At 38.5% G+C, this 21,063-nt stretch overlaps 2 protein-coding genes across 6 annotated transcripts in view; both read right to left on the bottom strand.

Annotated features, from left to right (window-relative positions):
- CLCN4 (chloride voltage-gated channel 4) overlaps positions 1–6,221 on the bottom strand; it is a 39,949-nt gene extending 33,728 nt beyond the window's left edge. Inside the window, exon 1 of one of the 2 annotated variants that reach the window (XM_027675154.1) lies at positions 6,120–6,221. The gene's annotated coding sequence lies outside the window, so the exon portion shown is untranslated. Of the gene's footprint in view, positions 1–35; positions 258–6,119 lie in introns of those variants that run through there. The other variant, XM_027675156.1, reaches the window with a different exon arrangement.
- A 3,306-nt stretch (positions 6,222–9,527) lies between these two features.
- The window catches only part of WWC3 (WWC family member 3), a 97,531-nt gene continuing 85,995 nt past the window's right edge, over positions 9,528–21,063 (bottom strand). For 2 of the 4 annotated variants that reach the window (XM_027675152.1, XM_027675151.1), the window contains 8 exons: positions 19,301–19,468; positions 18,453–18,604; positions 17,615–17,774; positions 16,287–16,451; positions 14,878–14,970; positions 13,732–13,962; positions 12,845–12,972; positions 9,528–12,042 (listed from right to left, as the gene is read on the bottom strand). In XM_027675152.1, coding sequence (XP_027530953.1) covers positions 11,976–12,042; positions 12,845–12,972; positions 13,732–13,962; positions 14,878–14,970; positions 16,287–16,451; positions 17,615–17,774; positions 18,453–18,604; positions 19,301–19,468 — 1,164 coding nt within the window. In that variant the 3' untranslated portion in view covers positions 9,528–11,975. The remainder of the gene's footprint in view (positions 12,043–12,844; positions 12,973–13,731; positions 13,963–14,877; positions 14,971–16,286; positions 16,452–17,614; positions 17,775–18,452; positions 18,605–19,300; positions 19,469–21,063) is intronic. The other 2 variants (XM_027675153.1, XM_027675150.1) reach the window with 2 other exon arrangements.

The raw sequence follows: 21,063 nt of genomic DNA, 5'->3' as shown, positions 1-21,063 counted from the left end.
GTGAAACATGACAGTATGCAGGCAGCAAAGCATACCTCTATTCTGCTATAGCATAAGGAATAAGTGAACCTGGCAAGAGGCTGGAAGAAGAAAGCAGAAGCCTAAATGCCAGTTGCAAGTTCCTCAATTCACATTTGGAGTGACTTTTTCAGGGAGCCCAAAGCATCACCTGCTCCATCTCTTCCAAATGTGTCACGTGTCACCCAACACACAAAAGGAGAATGGGGCATGTCTCAGGGTTTTTCTATGCTCTAGTACCAATACACATACAGTGATGAAACGAGATGCTACTCCAGATACAAAGCTTTTGAAGCGATTCAAGGTCATTTCATGAGAGTTGAGCCCACCACTGACCTGAATAGTTGGATGAGCTGTGCTCATGTGGCATGACATGACAGCAGCTACTGCACAAATGAAGGAGCATGTGGGCTGTGAAAATCCTTGGGATTTATTTTCTATAGTACTCAGTAATGAACAATGCAATTTTAATGGCAATCATCACAAGACGCCTTCAAACTGACAGATAGTTTGCCACGCTCTGTGCCCTTAATGTTTGTATTAACTATTCCAAGTACCAAGTTCTCAAAACACCCCAGCATGGTGCCCCAGCCTCATGGCCATTAACTGCTCAATGTGATCTGTCAAGCAAAGGCACCTCGTCCCGAGAGCCAAGTGCTCTGCCAGCATCCATCCATCCATCCCCCATCTCAAGGGATTTAGATCTAGTCACAGAGATGGACACAGAGCACTCTCCACCCAGGGCTTGAACTGAATAGGATGTCAGTGCTGCCAGCAGAGCGAGGTGAATCAGAGAATCATAGAACAGTTTGGGTTGGACGAGTCAGCGTTCAGAAAGAGCCATAAGAGGATAAGGCTGAGGAAGAAAGTTCCTAGAGCTGAGCATGGTTACACCACAAGTCTTCATTACCACCTAGCCAGAGAAAATGGGCCTGATAGTTTAGGAAGCAGAAAGCAAGATTATTAACAGGGTCACCATGAAAGACATGAATGAAAAGTACAGGGAGATGATTACAGGTGTATGTCTTTTGGGGAGGGGTCAGAGACCAAGATCTGGAGCCAAGAAGGCCAAGGGGGTGTGGATGTAATTCCCCTTCCACCACCTGCCATGTAGAAGATGATCTAGAAACATCAACGTAACATTGCACAGGATATAGGAGGCAGGTAAACAGTCATGAAACAAGAAGTAAGATGCTGTTGGGTGATTTTACAAGGAAGATGTCTTCAGCAAAAGCAAGCAGGCTGAATCCCCGGAAAGTTAAATGGGTAATTTTCTATAGGGTGAAAAATATCTACAGGCAATTTAAGACTATTCAACTTAGAAGCTTCAGACTGAACAAACCAATTGAGCTATTGACCTTCTGTCTTAATGACGGAGGTTTAAAAAGATGTTAAAATCTTGAATCAGAGAAATCTAGTTCAGACTCCTGGAAATAATCAGAAAACACTGAACCCTCTTACAGACTTTTTTTGAAACATAATATGGCACATAAAAAGCAACGAATAGTTAAATTGGGAAAATACAGAGGGAAAAAGGGTATTAAAATGCCTTTCCTACAATTCAAGGACTAATTGCACCACCTCCATATACAAGTAAATAGCCCTGCAAACCCTCAGTCTCCCACCACACTAGCACAGGCAGGCTGTAGTATGGGCAACAGTACCGTAAAATATTGCAACATTTTACTGTATGGCCCCACCATCACATATTAGGGAGTTTCCTGCTATGATAGTCTGGGCAAGCTAAATACAGTCACATCTTTGATGTGCAGCTTTACCCTGCGTAACCTCTACAGAAACAATTATGAAGCCACAGAAGAGCTCAAAAAAACACAGGGCATCAGATCACAGGGGAGAGGGCCTGGGAGAGAAGGGGAAGGTAGGAGGGAACATTTGGGATAAATGGTAGAAAACTGAGGCCCAAAAGACTCCTCCAGACCAAACCACAGCCTTCAGCTGCTGCTCCTCAGCCACCACACAAGCTTACAGAGTGAACACAGAGAAGATAACAGTGCTGTCCAGGAGCACAAGCAAAGGGAGGCATGAGGGGACTTGGAATGCACCAGTACACCTCAGGAGCTGATAACCAACTGTCAGGGCTTCCCCTCCCTTCCATGACAGCCTGACTCCCTCTTCTCCTTTTCTCCTCCTGAGAAGCATTCTCCTCCTCTGAGGGGCAAACCTCACCCCAGTATCTTGCTTCCTGCTCCTTCCCATGATGACTCTCCTTTTAGAAACCAATTCTTTCTGGTATGGAATATCATGTGCCTGCTCCCCATTTGAGTTTTCTTGGAAAGTCTGAGCAAAACTAGTGCAGCTGCTGAGTTATGTCAGAAAGAGAAGGGGAAAAAAAAATCCCAGCTCTTCCCCTACCAGCTCCAAGTGGAACTTTTGCCAAAATTGGCTACATATTAAAAAAATGTTAAACTCACATCTCTCTTTCCAGCGAGTGTTAAAGGTCTCTCCAACAAGTTTACTTGTTAGTGCAGATGTTGGGGCTGTGGAAAAAGCAGGAGGGAAGCAATGCTGACTCTGGAACATCCATCTGCAGTTTTCAAACTGATCTGAAATATGTCTATCACAAGACATCCCTCTGCTAACAGCCCAGTAGTTTGGGCAGATGAGCTCCACAGGCTGTATCAACCCCCCACATCCTTAGTTCTTGAAGGAAACAAGATTTGATTAGGAAAACTCTGAAAGCCTTCAGCTTCTGGGGTAAGAAACTAAAATTCAGGACAGAGGACAGACTGGAAATCAGGCTAACAGTGTAGCAGCATGTATGGTTTCTATTCTTGGTTTCCCTCAAGTCCTCTTCCTCACAAAAAGAGGGGAATTTCCCTTCTGAACCAACTGGTTTTACTGCCACAGAGCTCTAAAGCCACAGCTGTAGGGTCATGGGTGTTACCCAGTTTTCCTCCTCATGCCACACACAGCTGAACTTTGCACCACCAGATTTGGGTTTCCAGTGCTGCTCTTTGCCTCCTCATTCAGAAAACTGTAAGACTATGGCAGAAAAAAGAGTTTTGGACTGCAAAAAGAAAGAAAAAAAAAAGGCAAATACATTCAGAGAGAATAGAGTTGGACTGTCAGAAAGGAAATGCCCAGGTATATAGTTACTCCTAAACAGCTCTCTCCTTAAATGGGTGTTCAATGGCATTAAACACACCTCTCACTAAAAACCTTTTTAAGCCTTCAGCATGAAATAAAGCTGATAAACCTGCATTAGAAAACCATTAAACTGTTCTAACATGTCACTTCTCATGATTTGAGTGAGTCATTGACACACAGATGGAGGGTAATGTTTTCCTGTTTGCAGGGCACTGTTTTTCACTGCTGTGTTTGATGCTGATGGGTTGCACAGCTACAGACGAGTTACTTCATCCCGCTGAGAGGAAGCTCCCATTTCTGCAAGATGGGGAAACCTTTTTTTTGGTGTGATGCTTAAGAGCAAAATGTCAGAAGTGTTTTAGGAATAGCAGCCTACCATAATCCTGCCAGAGTCTCTTTTGGCATTAACAATCGTGCGTGATTTTTTTGGTTCTGCCGGACTAGAGATGAAGCAAGCTGAGAAAACCCAACATCTGGTGTGTATGTATACATACACAAAAATGAATTAGACACCTACTCTACAACCTGATCCCATTTCACTAAATGGAAAAATTAACACACAACCCCCTCCTGGGTACCCAGCAAGGTGCAATGTGATGGCAAAAGCAAACTGGAAAAGGACTGGTACCTACGGGCACTACGCCGCTGTTGGAGGACTGTGCACCATGCTGAGCTAAGAGCTGTTCAAACCTGAGAGGCTCCCGCAACACGGCACTGACCACTAAAACATGAGAGATGGCCCTGAGCTACGGGTGAGATGGAGGTCAGGAGCCCCCCCCCTTCCCCCTGCACTAGCACTGGGCTACAGTCATGATCCTGCTCACTTTCCCCTCCAGGCCAACAAACAACAGCTTCACGATGAAGCAGCTCCCAGGCCCGGGAGGTTACAGCACTCCAGAGAGCCCGTTTGCTCCAGGCAGATAGGAAGGACTCAACCCCAGGGCAAATGCTCCCCATCTCCTTCTCCTCTGGACCCTGCTTAAAAGCCACCACCACTACCTTTTAAAAGGTTCAATCTTTACAAGGCAGGCCCCAATGTGCACGGGGGTGAGCACTCACAGCCACATGTTGGAGCCTCAGCACAGCACCCTGGTGCTGCCAGGGAGAACACCTTCCAGCTGGGGATGTCTCCAGGGTCACCCTTTTATACTAAGTAATTCTTAAAGGACTTAAGTCCTTACAGTTGACCCAGCATACATAAAAGGTTGGTGCCTTCTCCTGTTGCACAAAAGATGTCTGACTCAAATCAGGAGACCAGGAGAATCACTGCCTGGAACATATTTCCATAGGGCATTCAGACATGATCTAGAGCAGGAGGAAATCCATGACACTTGGAGAACTCAAGAGTGGCAGCCCCGCTGTGCTGTTCACATGGGCAAAGAGCCAAGCCTCGGTGTGCCTGGTGAGCAAGAGCACAGCTCCACTCACAGCCAGTGCTGGAGGGAACTAAGCCAGCCTTGACTCTAGAGGGAATCAAGGAGAAACCCAGTACAGGCGCCAATGCAAACCATGCAGCAACAGGTTTGCAATTCTATCACTTTAGAGGCTCAATCTTGAAAAAACAGGAGAGGTTCTGTTGGAGAAAATATAAAATTGAAATTTATTTTTCATTTCTGTTTGGAACAACCCTTGTCCTTTCCTACTTCGTTTCAATAATTCATTATCTACTTTCTCCCCCTGGCCCTGTCTTATTTTCTGATCTTGACACTACTACATACCTGATCACTGGAAACCAGAATTCATCTTTCACTAGGATGTACAACCTACTTCAGCATGGGAGATCAAAAATCAAACCCCTGAATGTATGGGTGACCACAGAGAGATTCTAGGCCTGCCAAATTTTCAGATTTTTCCAATAGTGGGAAAAATTTATTTGAACAAAGAACAGGATTTGGAAGAATAAGAAAACTTCCTGCAGACTGGGAGTGAAAAGTCACCTGACTCTCTGCCTGGTGAAGCTGTAGCTGAGTCATCCTCTGTTCTCCGGCAAAGGCACAGAATTATTTATCAGAATTGTTAAAAAAAAATTTATAATTTTCTTTTCAGACTAGTAGAACCTCAAAAATTAATTTAGTTTCTCAGATTGTAACATTTGTATTAGAATGAATTTTTAGAAGTTTAAAAATTTTAAACCCCTTAAATATTTTTTAAAAGCTATACAGAAAAAAAAAACCACAGAAGAGTCACCATTTTTTCCTTCACAGATATATATTCAGGTATTTGAACAGAGCGCATAATTAAACATCCACACCAGGAAAACAGACCCTGGACTTTGCTTCCACAAATATAAATTCCAAAAACACAGTGTAGCATGGATTTTTCAGCCATTTGGTGACTGGCATTTTGCAAAGAAGTAAAGATCCGCTTGTCATCTCCTGTGTTCCTTTCGGGAAAGGATTTCTCATGTTTATATTGGACAACAAGGAAAAACCTACCTTAGAGTACAGCAAATTATGCAGGAAACCTGCCGGACTAGGTACTCTGAAACCACGTTAGCAAAAATTAATAATAAAGGAAAAGCCTCTTTCTCCAAATACACCTCTTAGCCCCTCAAGCAAGTTAATCCTCGTTTCTTTATAAGCTTAGATACATCTATTTATACAAAAACAACAACTTCCTTTAGGTATCCAGGAAAAAAAAAAGCAGGGAATGGAAGAAAACACTATTGCTGCTCTTTCTTTACACGACTGAATAATGGCTGCTCACGTAAATACAGAATTCTGCAGACACCCGAAGGAGCCATCAGAAAATACAGGGAACAAAGGGCCTTCTTCAGCTATAAAGCTCCATCTGGCAGCATTTCTACTGGAGATGTCAGCCGGGAGATCAGCACAGAGCCAGCAGGCAGCCTCTGCACCTGCAAACCCTCTGCCTTCAGAGAAACTGTGCCGCTTTATTTTCCAGCAAAAACTCTGCCCGACAGAGCTGGAGCTCTAGGACACTAGCACGAGAGCAACCAGCAAATCATTTTTCCAAAGAATTATGTTGCTTACCTGCAATGCAACATCATTTAGCCCAATCCCAAAGATTTTAATAGCATCCTTTCTGGGGTGGTATGGCTGCAACAGCAGTGATGTCATGGGGAGGAAGCAGTAACAATCATGTGACTGCATCCTCCGTCTATAGGATATCTGATCGGGGGAGACGGAGCAGCTTGCAATTCTGCAGGATTAAACTGCAAGCCTCTTTACCCTGCCCTACCTATTCAGTCACCATTAGAACGTGTGCTGCTTTTTTTCTCCTCCCTAGCCTGAGCTAATTGTTCTGTGCATTTTTATTTTTTTTTTGCAACAGCAAAAACATTCACATTTTCACAAGGAAAAAGCAGGGTGAGTATGCTGTGTGCAAGCCAACAAGTATTCCTGTTGACTCTGCAGCAACACGCAGGTTGCTGCTCTATGAAATATGTAATCACAGCAGCTTGGAAATGAGACAAACCACAATTTCACCATATCTCGCATTTTTCCTTCTCCCTACATTCCATTTCAAGCTTATCCAGACTGACTTCCCTCCATCTTCTGTATCATATTCATACTTTGCAAACTTCCCTCAAAGGTTTCATCCCTGTTACTTTCACTTCTTCATTCTCTCCACCATCCATTCATCCCTCCACTTGCAGCCTTCTGCCTTTTCTTCAATGCAACAGTCATTGCTTGAAAGATCCTCTCCCATATGCCAGCCTACTTTTCCTTTTCAAAATGTCTGCTTAAGCTTTCCCAAATATTTAAAAGCTAGAACATTCTAAAATATATTAAAAACCTCCCCATAACAATTAGCCTATCACATTTTAGTTAACAGCGTATTATATCTCAGAACTGGGTTTTGGTTGTGTGGTTGATTTTTTTTGAGGTGGGGTGTTTGAGAATTTTATCATACTCAACAATGTATTTGATTTCTGCAAATAAGAATCTCCAAAGTTCTGATTTGCACAAATTTTGTACAAGCCACTAGGATTATATTCTGCAAGAGAGAGGTTGTAACTGTTTTTGTGAAGCCCATGTACGTGTTTATACAAGTGCAGTGCGTTTTATTCCAGGCCATTCACCTGTATTGGAATATTGCAGACTGGTTTTACTCTTAGGGGTATCCAGGCTCGTGCTTTGTGTTTCCAAGCTGATGCAACAGCCAGGTAGAGGGAGGCCTTGCATAAGGACCCATGAAAATATCCACGGGTGACTGGAGGTGCACACTTGACTTCAACTCACTTCAAAGGTGAAGGAATGCAGTTCTGGAAGACCTTTTTGTCCCGGTGTGTTTGAGCAATGATTTATGGATGTGCCATGCAAGCAGCCTAGCCAGCAAAGCAAGCCAGCTGATATTGGGTGTACAAAACCTTTTTTGTTGTGAATGGCCACATGGCTCTTTCCAACTCTTGTCTGTGAGCTGAAGAAAGTTCCTGTACTCCTTATTTCTGACTGGGACTTCCCATGCAGAAGCCACATGCTGGATTTTATTGTGAAATGTGAACAATTAGCTTGCTACATCTGAAGTTCCCACACCTTTCTGGAGCAAGAAGCATGCCTTTAGAGAGATTTGATTCTGCCCTTCACACACAGCACTGCAGATCATAGTCCTCTACCACTCATATATCAGTAACAGCCCCAGGCCTTTATAACCATGTCAGTGAAAAGTGGAAAAATGATAGAAATCCCAGCTTCCTGCCAGTGTCTGTTCTTTGTGCCCATTAAAATCACTACTAATAGGCCAATTGAATTCTGTGGAGGAAGTTAAAACACTGAGCACTTGATTTATTTTCTTGATAATGCAACTGCAATTTTCTTTTATCAGTTTATGAGAGGGAAATGTGGAAAACCGCAAGCGGCATTTGTCAAACATCTACACCTGGGAACTTCTATGCCAAAGACACACACTTTAACAGAAACACTGTGCCCTAGACACAGAATAATTTTGTGCACTTACCAAACGAGCGCAAAGCTCTCAATCTCCCGATTTTTCTTCTGGACAGACTTTCCTACATTCATTTCCTGTTTTTTCCTTGTCTATTACTACAGCTGAACTCATTAGGTCTCCTACTGAAAGTACATTTTTAGCTGGATGGTCAAACTGCAAACAAGGGACAGAGTACCTAATTTTCTATAGAAAATGTAATTCTATAACCTAGATAACATATGTTCAATTTTAAGGGATTTTTAAGAATCAGAAGAAACCAGAACCAGCTCCTAAAAAGCTTTTAAATCCAAGAATATGGAGATTTTCCAAAGTGCAAGCAAATGATTTAACAGACATTTACAAATTCCAAAACTAAATCAACTTTACTCCTTGGAATTTTCTTCCAATGGTACTCAGTCAATTGTGTGATATCAGGATAAAGAAAATACACTTCACATGATGTTTTAGAAAAGATAGTTCTTGCTTTTGCTAGCCTGCAGTTTCTCAAGTCTCTCTGTAAATGCTTCTTCCTCTCAAAGATGTGCAACTCTATAGTTATAAAGGAGATTAGAGTCAAAACAAGCTGTGAAGGGTCCTCTTCCCTAAAATTCTAACTTCGGTTTTACATCCATACATAGTTCATCTAATTCCTAAAAAAATAAAAAATAAATCTTTTTATTCTGCACTTACCTTTAAGTCTTGCAAAGTGCTTACAAGAACTGCAGCAAGAAATACAAATAATACTTCATTCTCATCACAGAAAATCCAAAATGACATACCCATTATAGCTTTTGTTGTTGATCCTGATGGCAGTGAGACAGAGACAGTTGGTATTCCAAATGACTATTTCTAGCAGACTGTTTAAAAATAACCTAAACTCTGTCATACCCTTTGCGCCTTGCAAATACTGGACGCAGACAGGGGTCACATGTCCATGCTATGATTTTGCCTGTGCTCCTGCAGCTTAGGGTTGCAGAGGGAAACTGAGAAATGGCCTTTCTGTACTTATGCGGGTTTAACGTTTCCTTTGTGAAAGCAGCAATAAACTCCTGCCTAAAAAAGTTATCCAGTATTCTTTTGAGTGGTTTCCACCTTGGAATTAGTCATAATCACAGAACTAATAATGTTCACTTGTTTTCAATACAAATCTACAAAGTACAAATGTTTGCTACGAAAAAAGGCAATTCAATGCGTTTTAAGTAGAGCTACCCAAGAATTCTGGGAATATTCAACTATGAGCTGCTGATATAGTTGTCCTCTTATCATGATTGATAAGCTCTTGGAAGAACATACCTGCCATTCCTTACACTCTGCATCCCTTTCAGGTCTTCAGTATAACCTCTCTAGGATATCCAATTTCTCAGGTTTCTTCTCTTACTTTTATTTGAAAATTCATTACATTCACTTAAATGACAGTATTATTCAAAATACAATTTTTTTAATGAAAGCACCAGGAACATAGCAAATAGAAAACATTCAAAAAAATGTCTTTGATATATAACAAAACTCTATTTCTGTTTATGGTAAATTATTTTATTTTGTAGAAGAAATACTTTCAAATAATACAAAAATGACACAATCATACAGAACTGTGACAAAAACAAGAGAGATGAATACTGAATATGATAGCTCATTACCACATCACGACAGAACTCATTACAGCAGTCAGAATCACAGACCCACAAGATACACTGATGACATCTCACAGCAGTCACAATTTAAAAACACCAACTGAACCCCCTGGCAGAGAGGCCACCAGACATTGCTCCTTTGTTATACAGTCACAGAACAATTTACGGTAGAAAAAAGGTCCCCACCCCAACTCCTGCTCAAAGCAGGCCTAATGCAACCTGGCATCTCCGGGCTATATCCACTCAAGTCTTCATCCACCCTATGGGACAGAGTGCTCCGCCTCTCTGGGCAACCCCTTCCAGTACCTGACCAGCCTCACAGGAACATGGTGTTGTCTGTTCCTAGGGCACAGCAAGTACTTCTGGTGTCACTGCATGGTAAATTTGGATAAATGCTACTATGTGACGGCCTCAGTTGAAAATGAGAAGCGAAATTCTGACTAACTGGTCTTTTCAAGTAACGAGCACTGAAAAGCTTGCTGTCCCTAGACTTTTACACAAACACTGCAAATTTCTTACACGATTTGTTTTTTATCTGCATAGTTTCTGAATACGTCTAGTTGTGCCCAAGGAACCCAATATACACCCACCAAAACTTAGTGGCAAAAACGGGCTTCAGGATGAATAGCATGATAAATGCGAAATATACTTTAATTTCACATATATATGATCGCAAGACTTGATGCCTGTAATGATTACAGGCCATATTAGGAAACGGAATACTACCTTAAGATCAAATGTCTGTGTTAATCAACCTCATTAATTAATGATTTAGGTTTGCAATCTTTTTTCCCCATAACTTTTTGCCTCAGCATGGATAAGTAAAAGTAAATCAATTACACTTCCAGGTTTTCCTGAAGTTTGACAAGGTAAGAGAGTCTAAGCTCTTGAAATTCACAAAGAGAACTTATTCACAAAATATCTGAAAATATTCTGATAGGTCTGTTTGGATTTCCTGACATAAAAATCTGGAACCAATCTGATATTTAATTGAAAGAAAACACTATCTTCCTTCTAGGAGATTCCAGCAATTTGCAAAATCAGTCTTGTGTTGGGCACCTCTCTTTGTAGGTAATGTAAAATTAGAAAAATATGAGAAACTCTATTATAGTAGCTTAGTAAAGAAGTATTTTTACATACTTGCAGGATGCAAGGACACAAAACTGGCATTCTCGGGAATTTAGGGTGACAGTCTTTCATTAAAACGAATGATCACAAGTAAAATTATTTCTAACCAGATTTTAGCTGGTTCAGCTAGCAATCAAGTGAGCTGTACCTTCCAGAATTATACACCTTCCTCCTGGAAAGTTTCACTGTTCAACAGAACTCGCATGCAGTAACTGCAAAGCACATCCTTTAGGATGAAGGTGTGTTTAAAGCACCGTTACTTAAAGCAGCTGCTTCCCCAAGCCAGAACACATATGCTTTCCTGAATCAGATCAGAATCTTTAAAACTCTAGAAATTACTGTAATATTCCATTAGCACTCTTTCCATACAGCTCGCTCACACTGCTCTTTTAACTCCCTTTTTATTAAAATGCAAAGACCTGTCACCCTTTTCCTTCCCCCGTTTATACTGAGGATCTAGTTAAGAATATAAAGATACTTTAGACACAACTGAAATGAAAACAATCTATTAGTGCACAGTAAGAACATGCAAATGAATTCTGCAATGTTTAACATCACTTCTAATCAGTGTTAAACACACTGCAGGTGATAATATTTTGCTATAACACAGACAGTGCTAAAGGATACAATGTACATAATAAGCTACAGAAAATAAAGCTGAAAAAAGTGACAATTTTAGAACATAGTATTTTCATTTCAGGTATCAGAAACAAAACCAGCTCAATGATTCCATTCTACTGTATGACAAATACTGAGGAACAAAATTTCAGTCTTAAAATACATCTTAAAGTAGGTATTTTCCTTCAAGGAAAAAAGGCACTATAAATAAATTACACTACAGTGAATTTGCCTGAACTCACTTTGTTTCTGTCTTCCAGCCTTTTAAGTCAAATAAAACAGCATAAAAACTGTACACGCTCTTAACAGGATAGTCGATCTTTTATAAAATAAGTTGTCTTCAGAGATGTCAGTTTCACAACAAGGAAAAACCAAGCCTTGTTGCAGTCGCTATTATAAAATATATATGTATATATATTTATATATATGTTTTTGTTTATGTTTAATTTTTTTTACTTTTTTTTATTTTTTACAAAACGTGTATATTAGCTTTTGCACAATTTTTTTTTAAGGAAACTTGGCTAATCTAGGAACTTCATTAAAATAAAAGCGATAAATACTTCATGTTTACAATGCAACATGTCATACATCATCAGCTGGCAGAGGAGGTATGTTAATCCTTGGTCTTGTAAAAAAAGCTATCTTCTCTCTGTGATCAAAACAAGAGAAAAAGGAAATAAATCAAACTACGTTTCCCCTCCTCCTCACAAGAACATGATTTCTTTACTCTGTTTAGTGGTTAGTATTTGTTACTTATGTACTGAACTGGTGGTTTATTTGATTACAACAAACTTAAAAAAATACTAAACCTCACCATATACTTTTGACAACATTCTGTTGAACACAATCACTATTTTTTTAAAATCTAGGTGGAAGCTTTATACAACTCACTGAACACCAGTGATAGCTGACTGTAAAAACGCTTCGCAGGACAAGTCCTGCCAAGCAAAATACATCCTTGTACATTTTGCAATAATGTCTACAAAAAAAAGGGGGAACAAAAAAACTTGCAACACTGAAAACAGAGTCCAAAAAAAAGGCTTCTTGAGATAAAGCTGGAATATTACTGGGCAATTTTTAGGGAAAGTGTGTTACTAATGACATATATGTATTACATTAAAAAGACTATGGGCATAGGCTTGTATTGAAGAACTGACAAATCATTTGAACTTAATAGCGACTAGACTAAGTTGGAAGAATCATCTAAGCTTTGTTTACATTTGAAGCTTTATTTAAATTTTTTAATTTTATGTGTATGAGAATTGTAACACTGCAATTTTACCTTAGCTTTGGCTCTTTGCAGTACAAAGAATTCAAAAGGAACTTCTGTCCAAATCCAGATACAAGACTGGCTATCACAAGACACACAGAATTTAAGCTAAATGTTTCAGAAAGCTTTATTCTCTCTAATGAACTGTTCCTATGCTACTTCAGTATGCATTACGACTTACCTAAAAGTCTGCACCTGAATAGGCTCCTTCTGATTTTGCCCACGCAACTGGTATATTTCTTTTGATGCTTTCTTTAGCATTTTTTCAGCTGCTTGCTCTTGGTGATGTTCAAATTTGGTCTGTCTGGTCTGAAAACAAGAAACATAATGCTTAAAATGGACATGTAAATATATAAAACACAAGAATACCCACATTAAAATAATGGATTTTTTTTTCCCACTCACCACAGTGAAACCACACAAGTACATTGTCTGAAACAGCGGATCATCTAAGAATTATAAATGCAAAAGACTGAGGTGCTTCATTTCTTAATGCTCTTCAGATAGTTATGTATTAAATTAATGAAATTTACTGCACACAGAACTGTCAAACAAGATCTTACAATAAATTTAGGCTCAGTCTTTGTCTCAGATAATCCAATGACAATCTTGTTTGTTGTGCAGTTTTGCCACCTTTGTCTACAACTTCCTTCTCCAAGAACAGGAAAAAAAAAATCACATATGTGGAGACCATTCCAAGTACTTGTAAAAGAAAAATCAAATTAGCAAAATTTCTTTTAAAGATCAAAAGAAAGACAATTATTAAAGTTCCAATAACAAATACCTAAACCAAAACAAATTAACAACAATAATAAATAAATAAAACCCAAAACAAAACAAAAAGTGCCACTGGCAAATTGGGCCATTCTCTAAAAACCTGTCCTCAAATAAATACAGAGTTTGGTAACAATCAATGCAATAGTTTTTATTGTGCAAACTTCAAGAGAAGAAACTCACTATTTGTAATTCTATAAAAAACAGAATGTCTATGGACATCTTGTCACAATCAAGACATTTTGAAATCAGAAGTTTCTGAACATAGTGAGTGCTCACATCATGTTACCATACCTGCCTTTCTGCTTCCTTCAACAAGTTTCGGAATCGCTCATCCCGAAGGACCCAGTGGGGTAGATCTGTCTGCCCTCTGAGCTGGGCATCTTCCAGACGCTGTCTCAACTCTCTTAAAACACATATCTCCTCATTCAGCTGTCTCTGTCTAGTTCTGGATGCCTGGAGATCCAGCTCCAGGTCTAAGGATGTCCTTGCCATAAGCTCAGCCAAAGATGATCTGCAGGACTGCTGAGTTATTAGGATTCAAACAAAATGCACAATTTATTACTCTCAACATGGTTAACTGGTCTTGCTTTAGCTATACAGACCATACATTTTCTATACTTACTTCACACGCAAAGTCTTTTTCACATGAAGTTTTGGAGATTATTTATATCCCCCAGTGAAAGGCTAGCTAGCTGCAGGGGTTTTCTGTATCATACATAAACTTTTTAAATTAATGCTTTCTACTACCTCCTTTGACAGTCTACTTTTGAATTTTTCTACTACCTCCTTTTACAGTTTCCTTTTGACTTATAAATATTTAACTAATTGAAGTTTATGGACTAAAATTCCATGTTATGATGATAAAAAAGGGATGTAATATGAAAAATTCATAATGAAGTCATGACATCAGAAAATACTGTACTGAGCAAGATTCCTGCCTTTCTCTGCCCACTTGTTCCACAGCATGACGAGTGGCACAGGGGCAAAAGAAGAGCTTAACCTATTAACTCCTGAATACTTGGGTCTCAAATTTGTTAGGCTGCATGGGAGGAGAGATGAATGTTTTACTGCCATATTCACACACACTTTTCTGGGCCCACACCCTGCATCATAAACTAGATTGTAAAGATTTATCAAACTTTATGTCTAAATCAATACAAATTCAGTCCCTATTAAACTAATTTTTGTCTGCCACACTTTTTTCCCTCCTTAATAATTGTTCACAATTGTATTTAACTTCTCCAGGTCTACCTTTTAGCTTAAAATGTCCAAAACAAACACAAAACATGCCCCACACCCCCAATTACATTGCAGAAGCTTTCTGCACTTCCTAAAAGGACCAGAATGCACCTGCAGACATGTAAAGCTTAAGTGTAATAAGTACCAGTGTTCTAGTAACCTAGTGAAAAGTAAAAATTCGTTTCCTAGGTATATTACCTGCTTATACCGTAGAGTGCGCCTCTCCAGCGTATTCCGGACAAAAGGGGACTTCCTTGGCAGGGTTGAACTGTCACTGTCACTGCGATACAGCTGATGAGAAAAGATAGTGAAAATATAAGTTGCTTACAAGGTCATCTTCATTAAGACATCTGTATTATTTTTTCTTTTTTTTTGGTTTGGAGACTTATTTTTTAAAATACACTGAAACTGTCTTGTTTTAAGCAACTGATTTTTTTCAGCTTTAGTTATTTATAAAAATGTATATATAACAGTGCTTATATGGTATAGTTGCAGTAATTCAAGAAAACTTAAAATCATCAATGTTATACAGATAAGCTTCACCAACCATTCTACTATATATCCAAGACAAAAGAACCTAAAAAAACGTGGAGGGGGGACTTAGAAGCAATAATATTTCATCCTAAAGCATTTACTGTCATGGGCACAAAGAATACAGTCTCCCACTTTTACCTCCCATCTGATTTTAAGTAAATGCAGGTTAAGTGACAGTGTTCAATGATCTTTTCCTTTTGGTGCTATCTGTTATCTGGTGTGCAAGGGTCTTTTACTCACATTTTCTATATTACAAACAGATACGTAATTTAGAAATCAAACTGAAAAAATTGAGGGTTTGTGTGCACTGTGCACAATGTAAGAAAGAACAAAAAACAGAATTTCCTTGGTTTAGGACAAAGCACAAAATTTAAAAATCATTATTGCATTTTTAAGCTCAAGCTCTCAGAAACTTATGAAAGAGTACAATCAAAGCTACGTGTATTCCATCAATGTTGCAAAACCAATACCCACATATCAATCTACAAAACCATGAGCCAACTGCTTATAAGCCTTTCACCACTGAACACAGCAATCAACTAACGTGAGTTGATCTTCAATTACTTGCACCAGTGCACCCAGGAATCCTACGTTCCACTGCTGTAACAGGCACCCTATGACTGATATTCATGACAGCAATAAAGTCGTAACAATATTTATGCAATAACCATAAGATTAAGCATTCAGTGCCCTTTTTCAAACTTTTATATATGTCAAAAGTTAAACATGGCTTCTAAGCTAACTTTTTATACGCCTCATCAGACAGCACTGAACCTCTGTAAAGCCAATCACCCTAGCCTAACATCTGAGGTTGCCAAGGGATAGAGCTTAATATCTAATTTATCATTCTTAAATTTCAAATTAAATCCATCCAGGTTTAAACTCTTAAAAAGAGTCTGGGAAACTCTTCCCCACTGCTATGTTTAAATTCAATGAAAGATTATTCATTACTATTAAAAAGTAGCATAAGTTTCTTATAAATGCAACACAGCCTTAAAAAGAAATTATCAAAAACATATATTATATTTGCATGGAGGCCCCTCCCCCCCTCCTTCTTTTTAAGCCTTACTCACTCTGCAAACATATTGACTTCGTGCTCCAGGCGAGAAGGTCTGGGAACGAACAATGGTGCTGCTTCGAACAAAAGCAGAACCCCGTGGCCTGCGGCTGGTTCTCTCTTTTGGAATAATAGCAACTTCTTCAGGAAACAGATCCTCGGTGTTAGTTTCCTTATCCACCTAAATTTCAATGAAGGAAATTTTTTTATTTTTTCCTCATTTTTTCTCTTGTAGCCAAAACAATCAGACATTTCAACAATATCAAAAGTAAACAATTTGCTCTGCTAGCTAGATTCAAATCTGAATGAGCACTGAGAACAGAGCATGAATTACCTCATTTTTAAAAGTTATAAAACTAGGTCATTCAAAATTATAAGATTACCTTTCAGAAGCCTTTACTGCAACAGTAACAATTATGAGATGCAGTTATAACATGAATCATAGCTGCAGAGCACAAGGACTGCATTCAGGACTGGCAACTAGGCACTAACCAAGCTACCACCTGATCTCCAGCCTCAACAGAAGAAAACTGAGTCACTTTTCAATGAGAACAGTGACTGAAGCAAATAACCACCTTAAAACTAGAAGAAGTTAAATGAAGAGAAGGAAAGAAAAAAAAGGTACTGAAAGACTGTTCAAACAATGATACAAGAACACTAAAATATTCAGAAAGACAGAAAACATGACCTATCTAGCAAAGTTTCCAAACTTTTAGTGGACTCTCTCCTCACAAGGAGGTATGATCTTCCCTAAAAGTCAGCACAAATGGTTTATGTTCCTCTACTTCAATGAAAATGTGCTGATTTCAGCTTGTTCAGGATTATTTTTAGTGTCTCATATCTTGAATAAAAGAGATTTTAAATACATCAGTTTCAACACAATTATTCCATGTTATTGTAACACCGAAACAGTAATGCAAGTCTTAAAACATTACACTTCCTTCTTCACAATTCCATCAAAATTCTTATTTCTAAGAGCACTGGAAGTTGATCATGATCTTTTCTGTTACAATTTCAGGTAAACACAGAAATTGATACAGGTGCATATTTACAGATTATGTAAAGGCCACAGTAAAAATAGTTTGCCTCTTGATATAAAAACCAAATTCTGTTTAGAAATAACTAGCAAGCAAACAAAAAAACCCCAGCCCTAAAGGGGCATTGCTAACAACTCAATAGCGACACTGCTGTAATGAAGGCAGTGCTGATACAGGGTTGTAAATGTAATTTCTGATTCTTTTCTCTCCTGATCAATTCAGACTCAAACTCTAGGAGCAGCAGTAACACACAGTGTGTGGGCCAGGCATTTGGCAGTTTCTGTACTGCAGTGTCTTCTCTCATTACCTTTAGTGGCGGAGGCTGCATTTTTCCAGAACTGTACTGGCCTGCTTGAGTCGCAAACATGTGTCCAGCTAACGAATCCCCACAAAATGGCTCTGGATAAGGAGGACTAGTCTGGGTGCAATTACTGCATCCACTGTCAACAGATTCTGCTTGCCAACTCCTAAAGTCAGAACATCACAATAATTTTGCAGGTATTAAAAAAACTCATGCAATTATGCATCACGTTTATGTATTTCATTATCCAAGTCAGTTTATCATTTAAAAGTATTATTTCTCCAATAAAAATACAGAATTTTCATAGGTAGAACACAGCCTTTTTGCATTTCTGCAGGTACAGAGAAGTAAATACATTTCATAGCAAAAAAAATCACCTTCCCTAATTTTCTTTAAGCACATGTTCTGGTCTTTTTAACAATACTAAAAAAAAAAATAACAAAAAGAACACCACCACTCATGTAAGAAACTAGGAGTATTATTAGGGATGAAATCACAACCCTAATATTTTTTCATGTCTCCACAAAATTTTATTTATTAGTACAGGACTATTACAAACCCATTACAGTTGCCTCCCTAGCAAAGTTTCTGTATGATAAAATGTTTTCCCACTCCCCAAATTCCAGGTCCTCTAAACTCAACAAGCTATTCAAGTAAGGTTTTCTCCTGTTTGCACATCATGACAGAACAGAATTTTATACTTGCAGCACTAACAGGGAGCAGATCTCAGAATAAGGACCTACTGTACTCCTTCTCTATTTCAGACTATACCCATAGTTTAAATATCTTTTATGAGGTATTAATTATTAACTGTTTCATGAGGCATTAAAGCAACCATTTTTACCTTTCTGATATGGCTTCTGCCTGATCTTCCTTTCTTTCCATCTCCAAGATTTCTTCCTCTGTGTACTCCAGTTTCACTCTCTCTTCTGCCAGCTCTCTCTCAACTGCTTCTAGCTGGGCAGTGGTCCTAGCTAATAGGGCTGTCACTGCATCCTGAAAGGTAAATTAGACTTCAAATAAAACTGTTTGAAAAAAGAAATATACTTAATGCATATTATTTAGAGAAAAGACAATAAAAACAAAGCCACTGTATGTTCCTTCAGAAAAAAAAACAAACAAAAAACCTAAACAAAACCAAACAAAAACACAAACAAAACCCACAACAACAAATAACCCAAACCAAGCCACAAACAAAAAAATCTGCCCTGAATCTTAGCAATCAAAAAGTATGTGGTGTTCAACTTGTCACAGAAACTGGGCAGACGTTATCTCACTGTGGAACATCATCCAGCAAGATAGTCAGAAGAGACCTCTGAAGGTCACCTAGTCTGATGTCCTGTCCAAAGCAGGCAAGGCATCATAGCCACCTCAGGTTGTCCAGAACCCAGTCAAGGGCTGAAAAACCTCCAAGGATGGAAATTGCACAACCTTTTTTGACAAGCTCTTCAAGTGCAGAGGCAGAAATTTTTAACAGTTGGACTGGAAACATCCATACAAACATATACAGGGTACTACCTCAAGCATCTGTCCGGACATGATCTAGTTTTTAATTATTCTTCTGAAATCCAGAAGACCATAAGAGTTAAATTAAACACCTCAAAAACCTGCACCTGAGATAAGAGCACAAAATATCACACTGAAGGTCTTATTTGACAAATAAATAAACAAATCACTTTTATAGACCCATACTGTTTTAACTGTAGTTACATTTCCAGAAGACTGAGGAATACTGTCTTCACACTGGTTTTTGGTCTTTGCTCTCTGGGGCTCTGAACCAGTGAAGATCTGAACAGTATACCAGTGAAGCTGCATCTCACCAGAACTCTCTGCATCAGTCAGGTTTATCTGAGCAATGCCCTATGAAAAACAAAAAGCATTGACCACAATAAGATAAACATACTCTGCAGGATAGACACCTTCTTATTTCAAGCGTGTTTTACTTACAATGTAAAAACCCCATTCATCAAATACTGTCTCTTAAAAGAGACAGTTTTGTTCCATTGTGTTACGATGTCTAAGATTCTGAATTTCTTGTCTCTTTCTTACTATTACTTCCAGGAAGGATCAGAGTAGATATTAAATTTTTAAAGTTGAAAAATTAAAATTGTATGACTGATGTAGATATGCTTGAAACCTGACAGCTATTAATATTTTATTTTTAAATCCCTCTCAATTACATACCTGATTTCTACATTCACTTAAATTATTATAACTTTAACAATGTTACTTGAATTTGTGGTTTTTTGGAGAGAATTACATTCTGATACCTTTCTGTTCTCTGGTCCTCAAAGGCATCTTTCAAATGGAAAAAAAATGTTGTGTAAACTAATTATTTTCCTGCCTATTTATATCATAAGATTGTCAAATGGGCCACAAAGCTATTTTTCCTCTTTGCAGGCCATCCTTACATCTCCCAGATTCAGGTGAAAAGAGGTTTAATGGAGGCTTCCCACGAAAAGTGTTTCAAACTTTGAAGTAGCCCTACTCCATCAGAGAGTGCTCATGTAAGAAATTCTCAGTGGTGTTCACCTAATTAAAAACAGCTGTAAGCAAATCCATGCTGCCTATTTTATTTATTATTTTTTTAATCAGTTCACTAGCTGGACCTACCAATGATTTTATATCAGTTAGCCTCTAAGTACTGCTTTTGCCTTTATCTGGCTATCTCTACAACCTGTTCATTTCCATGCTAGTGGACCACATGCTAAGAATATTTTCATTTATATCACTGTAAACTCCTGTAAGATGGTTTTCATCTCTCATAAACCAAACAGCTGGATACAATGATTCTAATAGTAAAGGCAGTAGGAATTGTACACAGAAACCGCATTCAACTTTAGGCAGGTAAAGAAACAGTTAATTAGAAAATAATAATTAAAAAAACATTGTATTGTTTTTCCAAGATAAATGTTCCCTGGGGCTCTGTTTAAACAGGTGCATAAAGGACAATGGAGAAAAGGTTTTGAGACTAACAAAATAATGTGATACTGGGATACAGCATGTTACTGAGGAAGTAATTTCATGTCAGTATATTGGTGGCTAGAGAGATGACTTTTCTTTTTTCTACATAAAACAGAGATGTCTTCTAATTATCTACTTGCTCTGATACAGCGTATAAAAGAAACGTGTATCAAACACTGACATTTTTATATCTGAGTTGGAAAATGTTTAAGACATTCTGAGTATGGTTTTAGAAGTAGAGACTAAAACAGTTTTCCTGCCATCGATATTGCAGAAAACATATGCTTAAGACATCTGATACTGCCCTACACACTGCATTTATTAAGCAGATAAGCAAGCCTGCCAAAGAAGCTGTCACTGCAAAGTGAATCACTAATTGGGTAGAAAATCACCATCAAATCCAACTGATAATTATCAGTACTGAAAGGACTAATTAATATTTCACCTCTACCTCAAGATTTGGAGCTCACTCAAAAGGATGAAGAAACCAA

This window comes from Neopelma chrysocephalum, unplaced genomic scaffold (assembly GCF_003984885.1).
Source record: "Neopelma chrysocephalum unplaced genomic scaffold, ASM398488v2 Primary Assembly neopelma1_25, whole genome shotgun sequence".
NCBI classification, from domain to species: Eukaryota; Metazoa; Chordata; class Aves; order Passeriformes; family Pipridae; genus Neopelma; species Neopelma chrysocephalum.
The sequence above is the reverse complement of the archived record's forward strand: the minus strand, read 5'-3'. Positions and strand labels throughout refer to the sequence as shown.